The following is a 10868-nucleotide window of genomic DNA, read 5'->3' as shown; positions in this document are numbered from 1 at the left end:
ACCCAGGCATGCTCCCTTCCCCATCCTCCGAGATACTAGGGCCAATGAGTAGCACTAAAGCCTGAACCTGGTTTGGAGTCACCTGATCAAGGGAGCTTTTTCTAAGGATCTTCTCCCCATCCCGCCCAAAATTTCTGTCTTCCAGAAGCTCCAGGGGACATCCGGGCCACTACTCCTGACAGAGGAGGAGAAACGTACTTTGATTGCGGAGGGTTACCCTATCCCCACCAAACTCCCCCTCACCAAAGCTGAGGAGAAGGCCTTAAAGAGGGTCCGGAGGAAAATCAAGAATAAGGTACGGGCCTTGGGTTCCCCAATAAGGAAGAGGAAGGGTGCCCCCAAGGGACATCCCTAGAACTCTGGATGTGGGGACACTTTCTATATCTCGGGGCCTCAGTTTCCTTATGTGTAAAATGAGATTGTTGGACACAATGGTTTCTAAGATCCCTTCCAGCTCTCTCAACCTATGACCAACCTGTCAGGCTGGGGGCTGCCCCCTAGCGATACTACTTGGGAGAGTATGCACCTCCCCAGCCTAAGGAGTATCTTGGACAGCAGCATCATCCTTCCCCGGCCACCATTCCCAAACCTCACCCCCTTCTGGGTCCTTTCCCACCAGATATCTGCTCAGGAGAGTCGCCGGAAGAAGAAGGAATACGTGGAATGTCTAGAGAAGAAGTAAGGGCTGGATTTTCTTTTTATTTCCTTTCTCTTTTCAACAAGGAGGGAGATGAGAAGTAAAGAAAATAGATTTTTATTCACTGGAAAAAATATTTTAGTTAAAAGATAAATTATTAAATTAATTTAAAATAAATAATTTAAAAATAGTAATTCTTTTAAAGAAGCAAGGGCCCTTGGGGAAAGGAGTTCCTCCCAGTTAGGGCTAGATATTATCCAGGGGACACCAGCAGTTCAGAAGGAAGATCCTGGGCTGTCTGGGAGGGATAGAGGCCTTGAAGGATGGAAAACATTAGGATAGGAAATCTAGTGGAAATGGGGGCACCCAGGGATAGAGGAACAGGAATGTGCAGGCCTGAGAGGGCTGAGCTAGGCCCCCAATGACTTTTTCCTCTCTCCCCCCTCTCCCAACTCTGAATCTTATATCCATGTAACCTCTACAGAGTAGAGACATTCACATCAGAGAATAATGAGCTATGGAAGAAGGTGGAGACCCTGGAAAATGCCAACAGGTAAGCAGTGCCCATTTCCCTGCCTAAGCCAGGTTGGGCCTGGCTTGGAAGGCATGTGATCTGGTACTGAGTTCCTTAGGAAGCAGTATGGGGTAGTGGTTAGGGTGCTGGGTTTGGAATCAGGAAGATCTGAGTTCCAATTCTGTCTCAGTCAATAGCTATGTGGCCTTTGGACAAGTTTCTTGTCCTTGTATCTTTTTTCAGTTTCCAATGGAGATGATAATGGCGCCCGCCTCCCATTCTTCTAGACAGGATCAGATGGGATTTTCCCCATCCATCTTTCTATTTCCATATATATATGGTCACATAGAACTGTTATCATTAGGACATCTTGGGACTGGTCCATTGACAGATTGGGGAATATGACAACATGCCATGGGCTGGGAGAAACAGCTTAAAAGACTAGTAAGCAGTATGCCCTTGGGCAAGTCCTTTCCTTTCCTTTAGGTTTTCTAAGAGGCCAGGAGCCTGGGTTCTAATCCCAGCTTTGCCTCAGGGAAGACGTCTCCCCAGTGGATCTCTCTCTGGGCATCAGTGGCCTCCTCTGTTAAACAAGGGGCTTGGGCATTAGGGAGTCTAGGAAGAGCCTTCCACCATGTCCCTGGGATAGGGACCCAAGGACAGGGATAGCAAGGTGTAGACCTCCCTTTCCCTCCTCCTCCGTGGGTTGCTGGGGGAGGGGGAGGGTAGTTCCACCTTCCACCTGGGTTTCCCTCAGAGAGGCACAGAGAGAGGTAGAAGGACATCTCTCGGCTGGTCCCCCTGATCCCATTCTGGAGCCCCTTGTCTGGCTCTGTCCCAGGGCAGGGAGCACATTCCTGGAGCTGTGCTGCCACCTGCCGTACACTCTAGGAATTTCACCTGCCTGCAGTCAAGTAGAGAATAGGGAAGCCCTCTCTCTAAACTAACTAACCCAAGCCATTTCACAGATGATAAAACCGAGTCCCAAGGAAGAGAAATTATTTGCCCAAAATTGTGCAGGCCAATCAGCATCAGAGGCAGTATTTAAACTCAGGTCCTTAAATCACAGCTAACATGGATGGCTATCCCTCCCATGGATGGAGAAGTCAGGAAGTCCTAAATTCAAATCCTGCCTCAGGAAAGGAATGGAAGTGTGTCAAATTTATGCCACTTCCTGTGAGATTTCAGAAACCTCCTAGATGAGACAGTAGCCCCAGGGGCAGGAGACACTCTACCAAAGGCCATAGGGAATCCATTCCATGTCAGGGAGTTAACCCACTCCCCAGCTCTGTCTCATGCCAGGGTGGGGGGCTGGACAGGGCCGTTCATCCTGGTGACTGTTGTCTCTTCCTCAGAACTCTTCTCCAGCAGCTTCAGAAGCTCCAGGCCCTGGTGACGGGCAAGGTCTCCAGACCTTACAAGATGGCTGCCACCCAGACGGGGACTTGCATCATGGTGAGTGGGATGTACACCTCTTCTTTCTCTTCTTGTCTTTCATTCCTTCATGGCCTTGAGCGCTCCAACCAGGGGGGAAAACCCGTGATATGAGGCAACAGGTAGTCAAGGGTTGAGCCTAGGTGGAAATCCTGTGATATCAGGCAATAGGTAGTCAGAGATGGAGACAGGAAGAGAATGTTTCCAAAGATTGGTGACATGCCCAGTGATGGCACTGGTGCCACCAATCTCCCATGGGGTCAGTGGCCCTCCTCTTTCATGTGATGAGCAAAAGTTAAAATTACTGGGGAAACAAAGATTCCGTCTTCTGAGCATATCCATTTATTAAGCAACACATGTTGATTACCCAACAAATCGGGACTGAGCCCCTTCCTCAGCTTAGGGCTGGACCCCAAATACAGGGAGAGACAAACCACCAGTTAATTAAAGGAAATAATACAACATTAGGTCATATGATGTCTATTTGAATGAAAGACTAGGGACTTTTCAAGTAGAAAGGGGAAGAGTGACCAGGTGTGTACCCTAAATTCAGACAAGGAGGTCACCCACTCCTCCTCAAGGATCAACAAGTGATCAAAGGAACATGGAGACAATAGCTGATTGATCCATGCGGGCCCAATTTTCAGATAAGACATAGGGGCTGCTCAAGATGTACAACTATGAAAAAACACCTTGCATCAGTCTCTGGGTCTGACTGGGTTTCTGGTCAGCATCTCCAAGGTCCTTAGTGAAAGGTCTCTAAACAGAAGAAAGAGGTGGTCCAGCTCCCCAGCCAGGAAGGGTTGGGTTCAAATGATCCGATAAGATTTCCTCCCAATTCCCACCACTGAGTTTTCTTTTTTCTTTCTTTCTTTTTTTTAAACCCTTACCTTCTGTCTTAGAGTCAATACTGTGTATTGGCTCCAAGGCAGAAGAGTGGTAAGGGCTAGGCAATGGGGGTCAAGTGACTTGCCCAGGGTCACACAGTTGGGAAGTGTCTGAGGTCAGATTTGAACCTAGGACCTCACTTCTCTAGGCCTGGCTCTCAATCCACTGAGCTACCCAGCTGCCCCCACTGAGTTTTCTCACAAGACTGTCCCATGGGTCCAATGACTAGAACTGAGGATTGTAGATTTAGGCTAGAAGAGACCTTAAATGTCATTGAGTCCAAACCCCTTATTTTACAGATGAGGAAACTAAGGCCCACTGAGGGGAAGTGAATTCATGGCCCATAGTCAAATGACCAGTTAGTGTCTGAGGCAGGATTTAAACCCAATTCCTCTTGACTCATTATGCCATCTAGCTGCCTCTTGTTCTTATGGAAGTCATTTGGGGTATGGAATATGCCTGCAGGTTGCTTGGCATCAAAAACTTAATTGTCACCTTCTCTGTAGGTGAGATGTAAACTAAGAGGAACCCCCCCCCCATTTGCCTCTATTACCTGTATGGCCTTGGACAAGTCACTTCCTCCCTTTGAGGCTATTTCCTTATATCTAAAATGGAGGAATGGGGATTCTGGCCTCTAGGGTCCTGTCCAGGTAGTTCTAACTTTATGGCTTAAGCTTCTCTCTTTTTCAGAGGCAGCTAGGTAGTAGTAGGTCTGGAGTCAGGAGGTCCTGGATTCAAATTGGCCTCCTATACCTCCTAGTGGTGTGAGCTTGGGCAAGTCACATAACCCTGATTGCCTAGCCCTTGCCCTTCTCAGAGTTGTTTCTAGACCAGAAAAACAGTTTGTTTGTTTTTTTAAATCCTGTCTTTTCCACCATGGCTCCACCTGGTGGTCACTCACCCCCAGGGCACCATGGGATGGTGGCAGGGATGGCTTCTGCTCCCCAGCCCTCTATCGTGTCATTGGCCTAGCCCTGGGAGGGAGTATGGTGCCACCCTTGATGGCCCCTCTGCCCCAGTGACCCCTGCAAGCAGATCTCTCCTTGCCAGGAGAATTTCATCTCGGCTTATCAAGGGGGCAGGGGTGGCTCCTAACCTTCTCTCTCTGGTTTCCAGGTGGTGGTCTTCTGCTTTGTCCTGGTGCTAGGCTCCATCATGCCGTGCCTCCCAGAGTTCTCCTCCATGTCCCAGACAGTGAAGGAGGAGGCTCCCCTCCCGGCTGTGTACACAGCCAGCCAGAGTAAGTGTCGGCCAGGCTGGGTGCTGCATCCCTGGGAGGAGCCCTGGCCTAATGGAGCAAAGTGCTCTCCTGGAGACCCGTCAGTCAGTAGAGAGATACCACTGAGATTAAGGGGCAGCCAAGTGGCTCAGGGGATGGAGACCGGATATCCTGGGGTTAAATGTGGCCTCAGACACTTCCTAGCTGTGTGACCTTGGGCAAGTCCTTTAACCCCCATTGCCTAGCCCTTACCATTCTTCTGCCTTGGAACCAATGAACAGTTGTGATTCTACAACAGAAGGTGGGGGAGAGAGAGAGAGAGAGAGAGAGAGAGAGAGAGAGAGAGAGAGAGAGAGAGAGAGAGAGAGAGAGAGAGAGAGAGAGAGAGAGAGAGAGAGAGAGAGAGTTATTAGAGGAAAAGAAATGGAGATCTTGACTATAGATGGCCTTCTCAAGTTCAGCCAGAAAAAGGGGGAGAGAAGTGGGACAGCAGAAGAGACAGATGACATGAGCGTTTCATTTGTTTTTTTGAGGAATAGAGACATGGGCATAGCAGGACACCAGGGAGAAACTGAGGATTTGTGTAAGAGTAGAGATGAAAAGGTTGGGGCCAGGAGGGTTGACCAGCAAACTGCTGAAGATGAGATGAAATAGGAGCACTTGTGTGTATAGTCTCTTAACCTCTGTCAGCCTCAGTTTCCTCATCTGTAAAATAAGTATAACAGCACCTACTCCACAGGGTTGTTTTGTTGTTGTCCAGTTCTTGGGTGGGGGTGGGGGGGTGTTATTTTTTAATATATAAAATCTTTTACCTTCCATCTTGGAATCAATATTATATATTGGATCCAAGGCAGAAGAGCAGGAAGGGCTAGGCAGGGAGCAAAGGGGGTTAAGTGACTTGTCCAGGGCTATACAACTAGACCAGATTTGAACCCAGGACCTCCCTTCTCTGGGCCTGGCTCTCCATCCACTGAGCCACCCAGCTGGCCCCAGTTCAGTTGCTTTTCAGTCGTGTCTGACTAAGAATTAAATAAGTAACGTATAAAGTAAGAGGCCAGCCTCACAATGTTCTCTAAATGGCTCTCATGATGATGATTGATGTCTTAAAGGAAGGAAAGGGCTTCAGAGACTGGGGAAGTGGGGGTGGAATGAGCAGATATGGAGGTGGGGGAGGGCAGGAAGAGTGGGCACGGGCAGCAGTCCATTTGGCTGGAACATCGTCCTTCAGTAGTGTATGAGCTAAAGCTACCTAGGTAGGTTGGAGGCAGGCTGGAGAAAGGATATTTATGGCCTGTGTGAGGCTTGTTTGCTTTTAATATTTAATTCAGTAGTAAGTGCGGAGGTTCTGGGTTCAGATGTGACCCCAGACACTTCCTAGCAGTGTGACCCTGGGCAAGTCACTCAACTCCCATTGTCTAGCCCTTCCTGCCCTTCTGTTTTGGAACCCGATACACAATAGCCCTTGCCCTTCTGGCTCAGAGTCATTGCTGGGACATACTGAGGAGCCAAGGATGATGAAGCGCAGAGGAAGGCCCCAACGGGCCGTCCCTGGGCTTCTCCGGAGCACCAACAATGGGCTGGGGGCACTTCTTATCCCAGAGTTCCATTTCCTTCCTGCTTGGTGAACTCCCAGCTGGAATGAACGAGAAAAGACCCACGTGGGTAGGGAGTGGGGGAACAGGATTACACCCAGAGGGCAGATGGCCTCATCTTGGCCGGGGCTGACATTTCAGTTAGACACAGAAAACTTCCTGGCTAAAGTGTTTGAGCACACCTAAACTAAGGGCAGAGGATCTAGAAAAGGAAGCAGACAGTCCCGGATCAGAGAGACCCTTGTCTTTGGAGTCAGAAGACCTGAGTTCAAGTCTCGGCTCCCAGGATACCATGAACTATCTAACGAGTCGGTCATCTCCCCGGGCTTCCGTTTCCTCGTCTGTAGAGAGCAGCCTCATTCCCTCGTACATTACCCGGGGAACCCTCTAAGTTTCTTGTTGCCTTTGACAGTCAAAGGCTGTTGATGTGGCCATGAGGTCAGCAGGATGGGCACGAGAGGAAGCCACAGGGGAACCCTGAGAGAGCCGGGTCAGGAAGGCCATCTTTAGGGTTCAGGGATGAGAGGGTGGAAAGGAAGAGAAAGCAGGAGGCAAGGAAAAAGGACTACACTGAGGAGGAGCAGCAGGGACAGACCCACGTGGGGAACAGAAGGGGAAGAGCCAGTAAAGATGGAAAGGCTAATGATATCTGAGGAAGCGCCCCCAAGGAACTAGGAAATCTGTAATTAAAAACATCCACACACAAAGTGCCCATTTGCTATTTGGACATCTGACTTTTCATGACCCCTTTGGGGGTTTTCTTGGTGAAGAGGCTCCAGTGTCTTGCCATTTCTTTCTCCAGCTCATTTTTTACAGATGAAGAAACTGAGGCACACAGGGTCAAGTGACTTGCCCATGGTCACATAGTAAGTGTCTAAGGCTTTATTTGAACTCTGGTCTTCCTGACTCTAGGTCCAGTGCTCTATCCACTATCCCACCCAACAGAGTGCTACACCTGGGTTCAAACCCAGGGTCTGATCTTGGATAAGTCTCTTCATTGTGCCTCAGTTTCCTCATCTGTTAAAAAGAATGAGCAATTGGACTAGATGGCCTCCAAGTTCCCTTCTAATGATATAATTGTGTGAGGACCGGGTCATCTAGTCCAAAGCAACCCTCTTCAAAAATCCTCTGTGTTGGGGGCAGCTGGATTGAAAGCCAGGCTCAGAGACGGGAGGTCCTGGGTTCAAATTTGACCTCAGACACTTCCCAGCTGTGTGACCCTGGGCAAGTCACTTCTCCCCCATTGCCTAGCCCATACCACTCTTCTGCCTTGGAGCCAATACACAGTATGGATTCCAAGACGGAAGGTGAGGGTTTAAAAGAAAAAAGTCCCCTGTGGCATCCACATCTGGAGAAAGAACCGTGGGAGCGGAAGTCCATAAGAAAACACAGGATTTATCACCTGTTTATTTAGCTATAGATCTTGGGGTTGGGGTTTTAAAAGATGCCTCTAAGGCAAAAATGAATACTATGGAAATGGGATTTGAGTGTATAACCCAGTGAAACTGCTTGTCAACTCTGAGAGGGGGGTGGGAAGGGGGGGAAATAAATAAACAAATCCCCCATGGCACACCCTAACCAGCACCCATCCAGGCTCTGGGGGGGGAGGAGAACCTCCAGGAAAGGTCACTGGCTCCACTTTGGGTCAGAGCCAGTCGTTAGGAAGTTTTTCCTTATTTTGGACCGAAATCTGCCCAGGACCCTTCCATCCCTCCTGCCTCTGGGGCCAAGCAGAAATAAGTCTAAGAATCCTTCCTTCACCAATACTCGAAGCCACCTGGCATGTCCCATCTAAGGTGCCTTTTTACAAGGTGCTTATCCTAGCTTTACCCATCCAAAACTTTGTGGATTGGGGTTGGCGCTGGTTTGAACCGCTGAGAAATGCAAGGGCAGTGGAGTGCCAGGGAAAGAGAGGACGCTCCTCTGATTGGGAGGTGGAGGATCTGGGTTCGAATTCTGATTCTGTATAGCCTTGGACAAGTGCCTTCACCTCTCTGTCCTTAAATTTCCTCAGCCATAAAAGGATGGTGTTCAGCTACATGGTCTCTAAGGTTAATTTAATTCAGTAAAATGTCCATCAGCACTTTTCTGTTTTAAAGGCTTTTCCAGCTCTATCGTCCAGTGGTCTGATAGATTGGGAGGTCCCTACGGGCAGGGGCCGTTCTATTTCTGTCTTTGGCTCCCCAGGCCCTCGCACGGTACCTGGAACACAGCAGGTGCATAATACCCGCCTGTTGCTTGATGGACTGTTTTGTTTCCATGGGCCCTTCCATGGGAACCTTGTAGGGTTCACCAGAGGAGGAAGGACAGAGTAACCCAAAGCCCCTCCTCACGATCTGTCCTCCCGCAGTGCCCTCCCGAAGCCTCCTGTTCTATGACGAGGGGGCCCCTTCGCTGGAGGATGGCTACAGCTCCCTGCTGCCCATGGAACCCCCCGAGGGCTGGGAGACCAAGCCAGGGAACCCCGAGGAGGAGCAGCCCCAGCAGCATCTCTCCCATGGCCACCTGGCCAGCTCCCATGAGGCCACCAAGTACCTGAGCAAGTCCCAGCTAGAGGCCCCGGAGGGGAACGACACCCGCCCCGACTTCATCCACCCCAAGGAGCAGTTCCACGAGAGGTTGGTGATTGAGGTCCAAATGTCAGGGGTCCAATAACTCAGAACTAGGCCACAAAGCCCGTTCTAACTCAGGTGTTCTAAATACTAGGCAACAGGGCAGCCAGGTGGCCCAGTGGGTAAAGAGCCAGGCCCTGAGATGGGAGGTTCTGGGTTCGAATGTGACTTTAGCCTCTTCCTAGCTAGGTGACCCTGGGCAAGTCCCTTAACCCCCATTGCCTAGCCCTTACTGCTCTTCTACCTTGGAACCAGACTTAGCATCAATTCTAAGGGTTTGTTTGTTTTCCAATAAAATAAATACTGGGCAAGCCATATCTGTGAGCACTTGCATGACTGACCTGAGAGGGCTGTTAAGGAGGCAGGGTACTAGCTGGGGGTTGATGTTAGGGTCATTGTTAGCCTGGGGTGAGGGGGGCAGATGTTCTGAGGTCTATCACTCACCTCCCACGGTGCTCCCTTTCTTGTTTCTTCCCCCCAGAGAGACGCACCCAAATGGCACCTCAACGTACTTGTAGCGCCCACCAGAGCCCAGGATGGAGCCTGGACCCCGAGTCACTCTACAGAAGAGGGAACCTGCCTCAGTATTCCCAATGTGGTCCATCATCCTGCCCATGCCTCCTCGTCCTTGGAGGGGCCTCCTTGTCCTTGGAGGGGCCTCCCCGGCCTGGGCAGAGATTCTGGATGGGGAGAGAGAGAAGAGGCCGGATCGGGGAGCCCTCGTCTTCTCCCTCTCCCCTTCCTAGCCTGGGGACGTGCCACTTCTCCCAGAGCCCCCCACCCCTTCTTCCCCATCACCACTACCATTGAGCTGTCCAAGGAGCTCCCCATTGTCTCTCCTCCCTCCATCCCTCCCGGCCCTGGGGCCACAGGGGATAGCACAAACTCTCCCCAGGGGCCGGGTTGTACATGGGCACCATCATGGCATTCCCCGGCCCCTTCCCTGTCTCTTCTAGTCATCTCAGCCCTCGGGGAAGAAGGGGCTTGGAAGGGGTCCATCCTTCCCATCTCTCGGGCCACTTTGTCCCCCAGAGGAGTGTCCTAGACCCCCTGGGGGGAGAGGGGAAGGGGAGGCCAGCCCAGAGCACTCGTCCTGTCCTTGGAGTCTCCTGGAGAAGGCCCGGGCACAGCCATTCCCTCAGCTATAGGAGGGGCTTTTCCTAGGCCTTCTCCGGGTCCCGAACACCCCCCACCCATTTATTTCTTTATCATTCCCTCCTTCCCCCCCCCTTCGGCCTAAAATACCACTGTGCCATCAGAACTCCCTTGTGCCCGTCCTCTCGAACCCAGGACAGGGGTCTGGCCAGGCCCCACTGCCCCCCCACTACTGTACAGAGACCAAGAACAGAAATTGTTTGTAAATAATGAACCTTATTTTTTATTACTGCCAATTCCCTAAGATATTGTATTTTAGAAGCCCCCCCCCATGCCCCATTTCCTTCCACCCCTTTTTCCATTTTGTATTTTATGAAGTTAGTGCGGGCTTAGCTGTTCCATCCCCCCCCTGGAGACTGGGGGGAGGGGGACGCTCTCCCCTCTCCCCCCTCCCCCGGCCTCCCCCGCTGCCCGACCGCCGGGCCTTTTTAATTGCCTTCCTCCCCCTCCATCAGCTGAGCGCACGCTTTAGAGAAGCAAAATTAAAACAAAAAAAAAAGATTCAGCATCAACCCTTGGCCTACGTGGTTTTCTGCCATCGGGGACAGAAGGGGCAGGAGAGGGGGCCTTGCTCACTCACTCCTGCTAGGCCTGGCATCTAAGTCCAGCTTTAGGCAGTGGCCTGTCCAGACCTCCATGCCCCCCCCCCCAGGAGGTGCAGGATGGATGCAGAGGCTGAGCAGCAGGGCCCTGAGGGCTGGGGCAGAGGGGCTTGGGATTCTGGGAAGGGAGAGGAGGAGGCCTGGCTGAGGCAGCATCTTCATCTTCCCAAGTTCAAATCCAACTGCAGACACTTGCTGGCTGTGAGTCTCTGGGC

General features: G+C 51.1%; 1 protein-coding gene across 1 annotated transcript in view; it reads left to right on the top strand.

Annotated features, from left to right (window-relative positions):
• Positions 1 to 10563, top strand: part of CREB3L1 (cAMP responsive element binding protein 3 like 1) — a 53154-nt gene extending 42591 nt beyond the window's left edge. The window contains 7 exon segments of the mRNA XM_007497380.3: positions 146 to 295; positions 620 to 678; positions 1122 to 1190; positions 2507 to 2606; positions 4590 to 4713; positions 8635 to 8902; positions 9378 to 10563. Of these exon segments, the coding sequence (XP_007497442.2) occupies positions 146 to 295; positions 620 to 678; positions 1122 to 1190; positions 2507 to 2606; positions 4590 to 4713; positions 8635 to 8902; positions 9378 to 9414 (807 nt within the window). The 3' untranslated portion in view covers positions 9415 to 10563.
• The last annotated feature ends 305 nt before the right edge of the window (positions 10564 to 10868 follow it).

The sequence above is a fragment of the Monodelphis domestica genome, chromosome 6 (genome assembly GCF_027887165.1).
Source record: "Monodelphis domestica isolate mMonDom1 chromosome 6, mMonDom1.pri, whole genome shotgun sequence".
Taxonomy (NCBI): Eukaryota; Metazoa; Chordata; class Mammalia; order Didelphimorphia; family Didelphidae; genus Monodelphis; species Monodelphis domestica.
The sequence above is the reverse complement of the archived record's forward strand: the minus strand, read 5'-3'. Positions and strand labels throughout refer to the sequence as shown.